Source organism: Nelumbo lutea, chromosome 6 (genome assembly GCF_056320005.1).
Source record: "Nelumbo lutea isolate HS-2025 chromosome 6, American lotus-T2T, whole genome shotgun sequence".
Taxonomy (NCBI): domain Eukaryota; kingdom Viridiplantae; phylum Streptophyta; class Magnoliopsida; order Proteales; family Nelumbonaceae; genus Nelumbo; species Nelumbo lutea.
In genome coordinates, this window is record NC_142689.1 from 17,483,713 (window position 1) to 17,498,740 (window position 15,028).

At 36.9% G+C, this 15,028-nt stretch overlaps 1 protein-coding gene and 1 pseudogene across 6 annotated transcripts; one reads left to right on the forward strand and one right to left on the reverse strand.

Moving 5' to 3' along the window:
• Nucleotides 1–3,436: 3,436 nt before the first annotated feature.
• LOC148847653 (Protein kinase superfamily protein) lies at nt 3,437–11,256 on the forward strand. 5 transcript variants are annotated; one of them, XM_088950524.1, is made up of 9 exons: nt 3,593–3,726; nt 5,392–5,684; nt 5,963–6,042; nt 6,529–6,784; nt 7,162–7,214; nt 7,295–7,362; nt 9,563–9,652; nt 9,794–9,863; nt 9,957–11,256. In XM_088950524.1, the coding sequence occupies exons 4-9, from the start codon at nt 6,660–6,662 to the stop codon at nt 10,265–10,267; spliced, it is 717 nt and encodes a 238-aa protein (XP_088806650.1). In that variant the 5' UTR covers nt 3,593–3,726; nt 5,392–5,684; nt 5,963–6,042; nt 6,529–6,659; the 3' UTR covers nt 10,268–11,256. The 5 variants fall into 5 exon arrangements, with proteins under 5 accessions (XP_088806648.1, XP_088806649.1, XP_088806652.1 ...); XM_088950523.1 differs by having other exon boundaries at nt 3,570–3,726; nt 5,392–6,042; XM_088950526.1 differs by lacking the exon at nt 5,392–5,684 and having other exon boundaries at nt 3,582–3,726.
• Nucleotides 11,257–12,777: 1,521 nt separating this feature from the next.
• Nucleotides 12,778–13,984, reverse strand: LOC148847654 (RING-H2 finger protein ATL70 pseudogene; annotated as a pseudogene). The gene has a single exon (XR_016101278.1). The product of XR_016101278.1 is annotated as an RING-H2 finger protein ATL70 pseudogene (transcript).
• Between the last annotated feature and the right edge of the window lie 1,044 nt (nt 13,985–15,028).

A 15,028-nucleotide genomic window follows, 5' to 3' on the forward strand; every position in this document is an offset into this window, starting at 1 on the left:
CAATACATGATGGTGGTGCTCTGTGGATAGGGATGTGGAAACAATTTGTGGATAGCATATTCAGAGTGCCTTTGGAAATCTTGTAAACCTGATAGCATATTCAAGGTTTTTGAGTTGTTTGGTTATCTGGATGGGTTGATTCCCTACCTAGAAAAGAATATCACTCTTGCCATTGCCACACTTGATCCCAAGTATTCACAATGGCACTCAAGACAAATTGTTGCTTAGTTGGTTACTAGTTATGTTTAACGAAGAACAGGGGTGTAATTTGGGCGGGCCTAACCTGACCCGGGCTGACCCAATTGCAATTTTGCACAGTTTGGGTTTGGATTTTTGGTCTTTAGATTGGGTCTGGGCCTAAAAGTTTGGGCTTTTAATTTTCTGAGCCGGACTCAAGCCTAGCTCTTAGATAATTCCAAACCCGACCTAATCTTATCCCAACCCAAGCCCGACTCGATTATATACTCTGCAAACACTGGAAAAGCATGGGAATTCTACCAAATTCAGCCATACATTAGAAACAGTATGGGAAATAATTCCAATATGCAGCTGGATGCTATGTGAGCAGAATTTTTGCTTGCAGGAGACCTGGGCTCTCATTCAAAACATAGTTGCAGCCCTAGAAAACCATATAAAAAAATTGGAAGGCTTGAACATTCAAGAGAGAATCTGATTCCACGGTTGTGTTTTTCCATTTCATTTCTCCTGCGGCTTCAGATACTATGCCTCCCAAATGTAGGGGTGCCAAGTGACCATCTGAACTAGTGGGTCATCAGCTACTATGCTTGTCATGTATAGTCATTTAGTCGATCAAACCTACTCGTAAGTCATAGCTGAAGTATAATCACTTTTCAGCAAAACAACTGATGAATCAGAGATGGTTACTTCATGTCTCTCCAAATATCAGAAAAAAGTTTTTTTTTTTTTCTGATATCTTGTGAAGGGCTATACAACGGGGTAGTTCATCCTCCAATCCAGGTGTAGGCGGGATTTGATCCCAAATTTCTACTAGAAAAATAGGAGACCTTACCATCCAGCTAATTGGCACCATGTAAAAGAAGGAAATTTAGATGAAGATAATTTCAGTTATATGGTTAAAGGACAGAGGGTGGTAGACGGGCATTGTAGAAAAAGGAAAAAAAGGAAAAAAAATGAGGGTGGTAGATCCAATGCTATACACACATAGGGCTGTAAATAGTTCAGATTCTGTTTGGATCTAGCTGCATTGATATCTGATTATAAAATTTATAGATTTGCATCCACATCTAATTATCATGTCGGATTTCAGAGATTTAATTCACAACCATCTTATTATATGTAAAATGACAAGAAAAGTTAAAAAAATTATTATTTTAACTTATATATGCATAATAAAGACATATACATATAAAATATTAAATTTATCAAATATAAAAATTATATAATTATACAAAATTATACTATATGCGTACATAAAATAATATTTTTTATCAAGCTAGAATTTTAATCAAATTAGATAGATTAAATCTACATCCATCGAATTATTAATCAAATGCAAGTTTTATCATCCAAATCCGAAATAGAGTTTAATCCGATATCAAATTTTGGAAATCCATGGACAGCCCTAGACTAGACAGAGGGGTCAAATATTATTCTTTAGGCTGTTTTTGGCCTATTAATGAATTAGTAAGAAAAGAGAATCAGCGAACTTTCCTATGACTTTCCATTTCTTGCTTATTTTAGTATATTGCTGTTTTTGGCCCAGGCGTATTTCATTCACCGATAGCTCGGTTTAAAAAATGGATCTCTGACAAGGCATCAGACAGAGAGGATAAGATGCTTTACGATTTTCATTCCACCTTGTAATTAACGATAACGAATCAACCCAATTGGCCGGTTCATGAACCATCTGGTTGACCCGCCCGATTGGTTCACCAACACCCTACCAAGGTCGCATAGTTTATGTAGCTCTTCTTCTCTAAGTTGTCAATGGGTCGGGTCTGATTTGGGAGAGGGTGTATTAATCTCATTCTGATTATTAATTAGGACTACAAGAAAGACCCAAATTTGAACCAATAATTAACGGAAATAATGGGTCTGAATCAGTAAGATCCGATACTGTTTATATGTACAATTTTATAAATCTCATTCCGATTATTAATTTTGTAAATTGTTTATATGTTTGATAAAATGTGTGCTTTTAATATCGTTTCACACATAAAAATATAACAAAAAATTCAAAAAAAGAAGCAGATCTTTATATATTATTGACTATACAATCGCTTGGTGTCTGAATCGATTTGGAACAGTTGGTTCCAATAGAGACAAAATCATAGAACCGGCTTTGGTTTGGTTTGATTTTCTCACGTATACACGACCTATTGACAGATTTATATGTTTCCAATGTTTCGAACATTAATCTAACCAAGAAACTTGAGCTTACTGTGCAAGGTGCCAATTGGCTTGTTGGTAATAGCGTCTCTTGTTGATTGTAACAGAGATTTAGGGCTGGATATACTGTGCAAGGTGCCAATTGGCTTGTTGGTAATAAGGTCTCTTGTTGGTTGTAACAGAGATTTAGGATCGTATCCAGACTTGCATCATGGTTGTGCATAGGCTTGTCAATAATATCCGAAAATCTGAGATTTAATCTGATATTCGATCTGATTATCTCGAATTTAGAGGATGTATTTATTTAATTGGATTGGATTTAGATTTGACTCCATCCAATTCGATTAAAATCCGAATCCGATTATATATTATAATATTCATTGTTTTTAATATATAAAATTTATATAATTGTATTTGATATTATAAAAAATATATATTATATATGAATTTATATATAATAAATTCAGTAGGTTATATTTACATTAATTTGTTATATAAAAATTGTATTATATATCTGACTCTGTAAAGATTCAAATTCAAATATGAGGTCTCAAATCCAATCTGATTTCGAATCAGATTTTAGGATTCAGATCGGATGGGATTTAGATCCGATTACAGCCATACTTGGGGGGTTTTATGGGTTTGGGGAATGGGGTATCCCATTTTGTAGCCCATGGAGAAAAATATAAAATTAGAAAAAAAAAAGAAAAACTTGAATTCACTGTGAACCATAAGGCATGGTCTAGTGGTCCAGCCATCCGGTCCGGTCCCTTTCTTGTATTCCCTTGGACATTTCTATTCTTTTCCCTCTTCGTCGTGACTTGTGAGTCCCATGCTCCCTTTCGTCCCGCCCCAGCATGTTACCTGCCTATTTATTACTTCGTAGGAAAAAGTTACCCAACTTGATGTTCTACGCTCACTTTCCTCTACGTCCACGTGATGAAAACGAGATGAGTCAGGCTGGCCGTTAAGATCATGTCGGGCTCAGGTTGGGCCTACTTATTCGTCCACATTGTTAATTCTGGGAACCTATTAATTGCTTCATGATCACAAAACGATGGTCAGAGATTGTAGAAATAAAAAACAATCTTCTTCTCCACGCCGTACCGTATCATTATCTTTTACCGGACTATTGTGCCCTTCTAATCTCTCGTTTTTACCGAAAGAGTAAAAAACCGGTAAAGGTGACTGAATTAAATAAGGTTGGATTAAAAAGAAGCCATGGAGATCGGTTGGACAAGATGCTCTGTAAGCAGAAAAGCTTCTGCGCGGAACCCCAAAATTCTTTGAGAATGCGTCATCTTCTTAGTAAATTTAGGGTTTCCCTGTTCCCATGGACTCGACGAACTCGTTCAGGTATGGAGAGTCGTCTAATTCAATTTGTCATCACTCTGCATTCCTTGATCTGTTATGAATTTTCTTTTTTTTTTGACTTATTCTTACTGACTTTCCTACTAGATCGCAGTAATGTGATTTGATTTTTTGAAGAATACTAGGTGCCTGAACTTGAATTCTGCATGTACACAGATTTTTTTAGTCTGGTTCTTGACAGTTGAGTTTAATTTTTGAGAAAACACTTAAGTATGAATCTGATGGAGAGATAAGAGATGTTTCATGCGTGCATGATCATAAACAAAAGATAATTGCTTCATATTTTGTGGATATCAACAAATTCGAACTCGAATTTATTAACTTTTCACGGTTAGAGTGTGTTTCTTGATAATTCTATGCGAATTGTGGAGCAGTATTTGTGATCAGAACCGATATTGAAGCCTCTATGTGGTTAATATTATATATAGGTATGTCTGGGTTCGCGGGTTAATAATAGTGGGTTAGTAGGTGATTTTTATTTTTATTTTATTTTTTGATGGGCAGTTAGTTGGTGAAGTTTGCTGATGGATCTTGGGGTTGGAAACTTTGGTAAAAACTTGCCCAATATTAGTTTGGTTTCCTTTTCGTACGTGAGTAGTTCCCGCTGTGTTTTTAGTAAATTATATTGAACTTAGTTCCATATTTTAGTAATTGGTGCTCATTTACTTGGATCCCCTGGATTAGAAGAGTGCAAAAAAGACATCTCATCCAATCTGGAGGTTCAACCTTGAATTCCTTATCTCCCTTTACTATTCTAGCTCTATTAGCTAAGAAGAGTGCACATCTGGAGGTTCAACTCTGAAAATTCCTTATCTCCCTTTACAATTCTAGCTCTATTAGCTATTTCATGAGCTACTTGATTCTTCACTCTTGATACATATATTACTTAACAAAAAGCAAAAGACTGCACCAGATATCTGACTTCATCAAACAGACCCTGTTCATCCCGGTTTAACCTACCATTCATATTTGTGAAAGCATTTGCAATATGTTGGGTATCCATATAAACTCTAACTTTTCTGATCCCAAAGTCTAGAGTTCACTTTAACACATAGAGAATAGCCCATCATTCAGTATGATCAGCATTCTGAGCCTTGCAGTTTGTTCCTACTACTGCAACAAAGATAATTAGTAGTACATAACCAGCAGCTGCCTCATTGTTAACATTAACAAATGACCCATCAGTAAATATAGAGAAAAATAACATTTCCAAAGATATTTGGATGGGTTTCGTTTGTACTGATTTTATCTATCTGCACTGCCTTCTTGTAAGAATTGAAGACTCCATTGCTGCACTTGAGTTGGATCAGGTTTTACCCCTCTGAACTCTGAAGATGTAAGCTAAGCCTACAAAACTTCTGTAACGAAAGGGAGAGTTTTGGGTGGGGGCTGTGTTAACTATGAACTTTATTTCAGAGTAACTTCTCTAGTTGAGTTGATGCAAAAGTGTTCGACAGTTCCATCTATGTTAAATAAAACAGGGCAATTTCAAGTTCTTCCAAATTATAGAATTTACTTAGAGACATGATGTCAAACTGTCTATAGAACCAAAACCTGCTTGCATGTAGAATACTGACCTTAAGTCCTGTTGCTTACAGATGCTCTGGGTGCCAAAAATGGCTACTAATTTATTTTCACTGTTGCTTGCAGATGCTCTGGGTGCCACATGCAAAATCTGCTTGCATGTGGAATACTGGCCTGAACTCCTGTTGTTTACAGATTCTCTGGATGGCTATTAATTTATTTTCACTCAAGTGTCCCATTTTTGTGTATTAGAATAAACTTGAATCAACTGCAATGACCATTGAAGGGTGAAGACTACCTAGTGACCTTTTTTGTGTCTATACCATTAACACAGGACACTTCTGGTTAGGGGGCAGGGGGGAGAATTGTAGCCTACCAAGCTTATCTGTTGATCTCAAATAAAAAGGGGTAATTTTAAGGTTTGAACATGCTACAGAAAGGCTATGGATTGGGTGGTTAATTTCATAAGATCATATAAGTTCTATCCAAGAAAATTTTGATAGTAGGGCCGTCTGATTGAGGGTGGATAAGTTTGTGCCAACCCCTAGTCCTGTGCAATGAATAAAAATATGCATGTTTTTGATCCTCCTATTTTGACTTGTGAATTTCTCATCAAATTTATGCACTTATCACACAATTATTTAGAGTGGGATCTTCTTATAATCCTCACAATTCATTAACAGCTAAGAATTGCCAGGTTGATCTTCCATTGCATGCTTGTATAATCATTCTCTACCCCATATCAACAAGCGAAATTCACTCTTACATATTCTTCAGGTGCTTCTGCATTTGCTTTTATTTTGGTTTATATGACATTATCTGTGAACATTTTGAACCTGAAATTTCTACATAGTGTCTTAGTTTCTTGATGCTTCTAAATGTTACTATTATTGGAAAGAATTGGACTCAAAAGAGTAATCCTCTTCTTAGATTCCTCTCCTTTTGTGCAATCATTCAGATCTGGTAAATTCCCAACCAGTGGGAAACTGGTCCATATACATGTTCTCTTAATTTCATATGGAACCCAAAGGCAAAAAAAGTTGAAGAAAAGTTCTAGGCAATATTTTCATCTTATCGAAAGTTCTGTATATATATTTTTTAATATTAACAAAGCAAACCCTCTTCAATTAACAATCTGCTAACTCTGATTTAATTAGATTGTCGCCCTTCTGGTGAACATTGATCATTTCCATTTGTATCCTGAAAATAATCTCTATCTAAATAAATTTGGAACTTGAATTTCTTGTCATGAATTTATTTCAGGTCCATTTCCTTTTGTTAGACGCTTCAAGTACAAGGATGTAAGGAGGGCGACTGATCGGTTTGGCAGAACCATTTCTACCCTTTCTCATGGTTCTGTGTATAAAGCCAAGTTTCAAGATGGTCTTGTAGCTATGGTAAAAGAAGTAAGAGCTTTTCCTCAAGGAAAGGATGCCTTCTATAAGGAAGTGCAACTCTTGGGGCGCTTGCATCACCGCCACCTTGTTCGACTCAGAGGTTTTTCCACAGGACGTGAGAGGTCTTTGTCTAACTTTTTAAGCCTCTGTTTCAAGTGAATTTAGTATTCTTGTTCCTCTAAATAGAAAACGAGTTTCTCATGAGAAATTAGGTATCTGTCAGATGATGACTCGTATTAAAGTTCTCTTAAAAATTCATGTGATTTTGATGCTTACATTGTGTAATTCATATAAAACTTTAATAGTATCATGATAAAAGATAATAGCAATAGCTGCTTGAAACCTCCCAAGTTTCCTGGCAGAGTTTCCCATGGATTGATTATATACATCTTTAAATATTTGTTAAGTATATCCTCCTTAAAAACAATAATGCTGTTGATGTTGTCAAAGCCATTGACTTTTGTCTTTCTATACTTTTTTCTTTATACTTTTTTTTCAGGTTTCTTGTGTTTGAATACACTGAAAATGGAACCTTGAAGGAGCATCTTAATGGTATTTCAAAGAAAAAAAAATATGTTTCTTGGGACTTGATATTTTGTTTAAAAAAATTTGACAAGAGTTTCTGTTTGCAGACCCCCTTAAGACCCCCTTGAATTGGCGGACAAGGCTGGAAATTGCCATTGGTGTAGCAGCTGCATTGGTTAGTGGCTTAGTCCCATCTTAAATTTAAAGAAAAATTTATACTTGCAGATCACATGTATTTTTTGTCTTCCTACCTATACATCTGCATACACACAGACATATATATGTGCACAATCAGTTATTTATGGTTCAGGTTTCATTCATTATCTAAATAGATGATGAACTTGTGGATAGTCCTTGTTTTAATTTGTATGGAAGTAACCCTATCAGCTATTGCAATCTGATGACATGGGTTTAAGTAGTAAGAAATAATTTAAATGCTCATAATTTAACAATGGATATGGAATTAAACAGAACGGAATGGCAAAACAGGATTCATGTAGCCAAACCCATATAGTTGGGATAAGGCTTAGATGATGATGATGGTGGTTATCATTGTTTCTACTTATTATTGTTGTTATCATAAATGCTTTTCTGTGGTTTTGATCTTAGTTTGATATCCATTCTAGGCAAAGCCTTTCACATAGGCCTTATTTTTGTTCAATCATCTATTGCCTCATCTGAAATTTTGCAATCTCATTTCGACTCTTTTTTCTTGTTCCTTTTATATAACATTCAGGATAAATAGTGCAGCTGAGAAACTAAGAAAGTTCCTGTATAATGTAGTATAATACATATTTTTCTTTCCATTTAAGTGGGAAACTGTGTACCCCACACTTGATACTTCAGATGCTAATTTGATCATGGGATTCATTCTACATGAATACATTTACAGAATCTTGATTGGATAATGTGAAAGCTAACCACATATGTACATAGTAGCAAATTTTGTTGTATGAAACTTTCTGAACACTAGAAGTTTTATGGACTTTTGGCTTAAGTACTATAAGGAGATTCCGATATTAGCAAGAATATAAAGGGATGAAAAATTAAGACGTGTTATTGGTATATCCAATGGATAGCATACACATCAATGGAAATGGATAGAATATTAGAATATGTATCCGTTGCAAGTTTTTGCAAATGAAGACCCAAATCCACGTTTCACATATCAGTCTCATGTCTATAACTGAGCACATGTATCTTAAGGTATGAAATATATACATTTTTGACGGATAAATAAGACTAGGATGGATAAATCTAATAATGTTTGTACATGAATCCTTCAAGCCAAGCTATAATCCAACCTGTTCTTACTACTAGTTACTCAATCATAGCCTAATTGAATCAAGAAATCAAGTTGGTCGGGTTGGGACATCACTAGCCAAATTCGCATACAGATAACATGCAGATAATACATGGACAGAAACTTTTTAACCAGCCCACAAAAGCCTTTGCTCCCTTCCTCCCTCCTCTTACAATACTAAGTACATGCATATACAAAAAAATGGATTTGAGTTGGCTCAGGTTGCCAGGGACATTGACTCCACTTTGGCTATATTTTAAATTTGGGTTGACATATTTCAACCAAAATCCTAATAAAATTTGTAACCCAACCCAACCCTTTTTTCCTGTTAGGTTCAGGTTGCCTCTGGAGATATGGTTAAAATTTCCACAAACAAATACACATTATAGAATAAGTTTTCTAGTATGAATCCTGGGATCTAAATAAGCCACAAATATTTTCACATGATAATATGGTTGAGAGCCCAAATGCATCCTGAGTGTTCCCCTTGTCTTCCTCTATTCATGGTACAAGTTTCAGCTTTAAATTCCCTTGCTGTGTGCCCCTCCTTTGTGGGAATTTTCTAAAGTCAAGATATTGAAATTCTGGATGGCACACTTGGGGACATCCCAAGAAAAGGTGGGGTATAGGATGATGTATCCACATTATTAGATAAATGAAAACTTTGTATGCTAGAATTGCATTTCATGTGTTTGATAGAGTTGTTTGCTTGAATTTGGATAACAAATGGACGGGCCACCTATTGAGCCAAACTGCATTTATCAGGACTTCTGGTTTGTCCATAATTGGCCTGGGAAACATGCTCCAGAACTTCATTTAACGTGTAAACGAATGCCATTTTTTTTTTCAGAATTTTTAGTATAATTATATTACGCTTAGACACAATCTAATACAGGCCTCTTGACTGGGTAATCTATAGAATTTGCAACTCCTACTTTCTGCACTTTTAAAATGCATCTTATGTAGTATGTAAACTTGTTATCTATAAGCATATAAAAGTTTCCTTTATGAGCTTGCTTGGATACTCTGTAATTATGATCTTATCTAAGTTCTTGTTAAATGCACTGTGCAGGAATATTTGTATTTCTTCTGTGACCCACCTGTATATCATGTGTCCATCAATTCAAGTAATATTTTGCTGGATGATAATTTTGTTGCCAAGGTAAAGATTCTTAGTACATGCCCCCTGTTTACTCTATTTCATCATCTTTTTCTTTTTCACTGTAAAATGTTTATTTGATGTCTCATATGCTATCATAAATCATTAGACTTCAAACAATGACATTTCCTCTCCTTATTTCAGCTTTTTGATATTGGCCGTCTTGGTTCTCATGAAAGCCAGATTGCGAAACCACATGTTTCGTGTTCAAGAGGTAAACTTGTTCTGTGACACTTTTAGCCAATTCTTTTGTTATTATGTATATGTTTATTCATTTATGTTTTTATTCTCTTCCACTGATTTGCAGGATGCATGGACCAAGAGTGGAAAAATGTTGTTTTCCAGCTTGGTGTGCTAATTCTTGAACTGATAACTGGTCAATCATCAGAAAAGGAAGGTACCAACTTAGTCCAGTGGATCCAAGGATCTAACTTTGCAAGTTCTATGCATATGATGGTGGATCCTGATCTAGGAAATAATTATGATTCTAGGGAGCTTAAAACTCTTTTAAATGTAGCAAGATTGTGTACCAAAACTGGAGATAAGCCAAAAATAACTGTTCCACAGATACTTTGGTATCTCCAAAGGAGGATAGAACCCTCTATTAAACTTGCTTAGCATGATTTATTTACCGAAAAATAGTTTCAATTGTTTGTTGGTGATGGAAATGTTCAAATTATTGGGGAGTGAAGGTAACAGAAAGAAACTACATTTTAGGGCTCCCTCACTTGAAATATGCCCTGGATGAATCCACGATTTTTGCTCCTTACTGGCAACTGTCCTTGTGGACTTGTGGAACTTGGGGGGATCCCTTATGAATTAACACTTCAAAAAGCTTCTTATTGTTTTACTTGTTTAATCCAATTCTCCTAGTACAGATTAGATGGATAACATTCTGATGCTGGAAAGGAGGAGATTTGTTACACTTGATGCACATTTGACAGTTTATCTACTCAAAAGTTCTAACTTGATGGATGAGGAATCCTATCAATCAGTTGGCTAGAAGAGGAAACTGGAAAGAATTATAATCCTGTAGTTTATCTCCCTTATTACAAGATTTTGGAGGAAAATCCTTCATTTTGAATCAGAAATCATGTTAAGAATTCTTGTACTTGGGTACCACATCACAAGATTGCCAGTTCTCCAGAAAGAACCCAGAGAGTCCAGGGTTTCGTGAAAAATAACTATTTTGGCTCTATCGCATTCCAACCGAGAGATGAGAAATTGATCCTGCATGTGTTTCTGAAGTAAGCATATTTGTAGCTTAAGCTCCACTTCTGTAAAAATTGAAAGTTCCATTCAGCAGCCATCAACAAAGGATTTGGGACTTGAAAGACAAGGGAATACCAAAGATGAAGTAACAAGAAATGATGCAAAGATTTGTGACTTAACATAGGATATGACCCCGTACAAGGTGGAATGTAGAGCAAGATTCATGTAACCAACACCATGGTCGGCATGCAACTTATTCTGTAATCTATTTTTTTTTTCCTTTTACTGTCTCTTCACACTTGGACTTAGATCTTATGGTTTAATCATGAGGTTTGTACTTCACTTTATTTGTCCTCATATGATTAAGAAAGAACTTTTCTCAGTTTCAACAATAACTGCTTTTGCAGGACTTACTGCAACAAATAAATACATGTATCTCGCCATACTTGTACCTGTGAAGAAGGTCTGGTTACAATTTGTGTTTTTCAACTACACCATTAACGAACATTATATGCAGTTGAGTTAATCAAATGTATTGCAAGCATCAGGAGCAGAACTGTAGGCTGGTAACTCTGAGAGCCCTAGAGGCCTCTACTGCATCACCTTGGCTCCTAGTATTTTTGAGTCTGATCTCTGATGAAGTCCTCGGAGGCCTGATATCATAAAAATGGTGCCCGATTTTAACCAAAAGCTTTAGAAACACAATTGTAGCTGTATTAAACCATATGTTTTTTCAAGAAAATCACCTCTTCCTGAACCTGAAATTGGAAATTGGACCATTCAAATCTCTGGTGTTGTAAAAGCGAAATGACAAAGCAGCCCCTAGTTATCAGCAAATAGTTTGAATATGGGAAAAATTAAAACACTCCTTTAAAACGAGGATGATTAGTTTCATGTTTGAGCCTCTTGGCAAGAGTTTAAAGCATAATTTCTCGAAGATAGCTCCTCTATTCCACTTTTATATTTAAAAGAACACCTAAGTCTAAGAATCCACAAATTCATAATTCCTCTTAGCGCGTGACTATTTTGGTTACAGATTTGGGTCGACTATCAGCCTCATTTTCAAAACATTGATCGAGCAACCTCTTCAAGTGAAACTGGTAGAAGTTTCTGGACCTGGGTTTGGTCCCATCTTCAATTTGTACCAACCACTAATAATTCCATTTCAAAAGAAGGGAAAATGTATGTTTCTGAGAATAATTTCGTTTCAAAATGGACATGGTGAAGCATGAATGAACCATGAATTAGCAATTTGGCCCATTATGGTTCTCCCCAGTAAGAGATTCATTATATTCGGATTCTCTTGCCTGTAGATTTTCAACCCTTTCCAGCTGGAACTATATTTTATGGCTTCCAGTTGTTGCATATGGCAATCATGTCCACGAACTTTGGTTATAGGGTAGTCCATATATACTATTTAAGTCATGAAAGCTTGGAGCAGCAGCATATGGAGCTGTCTTAATGTGTACTGGACCCACTTAGCCCTTTGATAATTATTGAGCTTTTAAATTTTAATATGGGATCCAACCTGTTAGCGGTTTCTGGGTCTAGATTTTCAGTTTGGTTGGACTTCATCAATCTTAAAAGATTTCTCTTTCCACCATTAGTCCAGTGAGACTTGAGATGATGCTGCAACTATGACCTTTTCTCTCCATTGAAGCTTCTACGATTTGGGGGACATCTGGTTTGGCCAATATATTGCTACAGAACACCCCTCAGCCCCTTTCTTGGATCATCTTCCTGAGTTCATGGATTGATAGATCTTCTTTCTATCTTATTCCTTGGGAAATCTTTCTTGAATGGAAACATGCGTAGATGAATATATATCTAATTTCTATCCTCTTTCATTTCTTTCATCATAACATATGGTCAATCTCTACAAAGTGCTCTAGCTGCTTCAGAACCTCATCATATTCTTAAATGAAATGCACCAATTCCCATTGATTGTATTTGATAGTAAAACAGATGCAAAACTTACATGAATGTAAAGGAAAAAAAAAGAGAAAAAGAAAACCAAAAGAAAAAAGAATTGTTAATTGGATCTCTACCAGAAGGTTATAGCCCCAGGAATTGGTAGAGATTAATTGCAGGGAGTGCACAGATGATAGCAAGCAAACCTTGGGTTTGAAGTTTGAACCTGTATATGTATGTATACCTATATTGATTCTATTCAACGCCGGCTGCCGGCCAACGGGACTACCTCGGCAAGAGGAGTCGAGAGGGGAGTTGGGATCGGTGATGTACGACAGACAGGACAGGTGGGGTGCAGCCGTAACCATGGGTCGACGCACTTGAGATGAAAGAGGTGGCTGCAGCCGGGAAGAAGCCGGAGCACGTCGGTGTTCTTGTAATCTGCTAAGCAGATGGAACAGCAGGAGGCCGTGGTATCCTTGTTGCGAAGCTTGGCTTGGGAGTAGAGGAGCTTGGGGTAGCTGAGGAGGGTGGCCTCGTCGACGCCTTCTTCGATGGTGACGACCGTGTGTTGGTTGGAGGGTTGAGCGGAGCTCTGTTGGGGCTGGTCGGAGGGCATCTGATTGCGGGTACAGAAGTAGGAAGCAAGCGTGATGGTGGTGATGAGGAGGAGGATGCCGACGGAGACTCCAATTCCATAGCCGAACCCACCAATGTTCTTGCTGTCTAGCAGCCCACTACTAGGAGGTTCTACAGTGCTGTTGTTCATCTCCAGATGGTGATGGGATTGAGCTGAAGGGGTCACTGCAGAAGTTCTCAACTGTGAGAGAGGGATCAGATTAAAAGCATTTTGGTCAGCCATGGCTAAGTTGAGGGGCGGTGTTTATTTGGATAGTCAAAGCTTTGGAATGTCAACGGTAACATGGCTTTGCCGCCTTGAGAGAGAGAGAGATGCATTTGAGGTGAAGGAAAGAGAAGGTAGGCGGAGGTCACCTTTTTATTAATAAATCTATTTATTTGTATAATAAAAGAAGGTTTTGTCTGCAAGTTTTCTCGTTTGTGCATCTGAGCCTGGAGGTGGAGGTGGAGGGTTTAGAAGTCAATCTTTCTCTCTCTCGAGTGTTTCATTAGACGAGTAACGTTCATCTTTGAATAAGAATCGAGGAAAGAAGGTCACCTTGATGCTTAGATATTAATTAATTTAAAACTTGGAGTTGGAGAAGGGAGGTTTATATGACTTGGCTACAGAAGAAACCATTTAAATAGACAGCTTAAATACACAGCTAGATAGAGATGTAGGTGTAGTTGCAGACCTGCTATGCAGCCCCTAGATTTATAAATTTGTATTATATCCTAATCACCCATCACCATGGGATCTAGAGAGAGAAATATCATAAAAGGGGCCTTCTGGATTGGCCAATAATAGGGCATCTCCAATCTACTAAAGCTCATTTATTGGAGTTCTTCCAAGCAACACACATTGGCTGCTTGAGAGAGATATATCAATGGATCGGGTCTGACCTGATGGACCCGAATTGATAAAATAAATTGGGCTGGTTCCGGTTCTGGTTCCAGGATCTGTATCAATAGATTGGTATTGTCCTGATTATTATTGGTTCAAATTCAAAACGATACATATATATATAGACCCTATAGAGCCTAATTCATTTTCAGGACCTTGATATTTATTGTTAGTTCAGCATCAATTTTAACATATTTTGACTTAAATCCGATCCAATTACAGCCCGAGAAAGAGAAAGGGGGGGGGGGGGGGGGAGGGGGGGGAGTTGTATCTAAAATAGGCAGCAACTAGCAAGCCTCATCAACTGAGGGCTAACTCGTTAGTGTATTAACTGGTTTATTCCAATATTGACGAGGAATCTAATACCCAATCAATACTTTGGGGAAAAAGGATTGAGAAAGTTATTAATGATGCATGGCACTGAATTAAAAAAAGGGGGGGGGGTTTATAGTTCACTCCACCTCAGAAATCTGGCCCTATCATACAAGTCAGATGAATCCTGCCCTGGATTAATGCCAAATTTACGAGCAGGATGTGATTTATAGGAGATTACTAGTAAACTAGAAGGGGACTGCAATTTCAGATTTCTGACAGAGATCACAGTCCAGTTATCCCTAAAAAAACTAGCAAGCCTCATTGCTGACGATGGGTTTTCTGTGGTGGAAATATACATAGAGTTGGACTAGAGATTAGGTAACGACACTTGTTTAGAGCACAAGGAAAGGATATATATA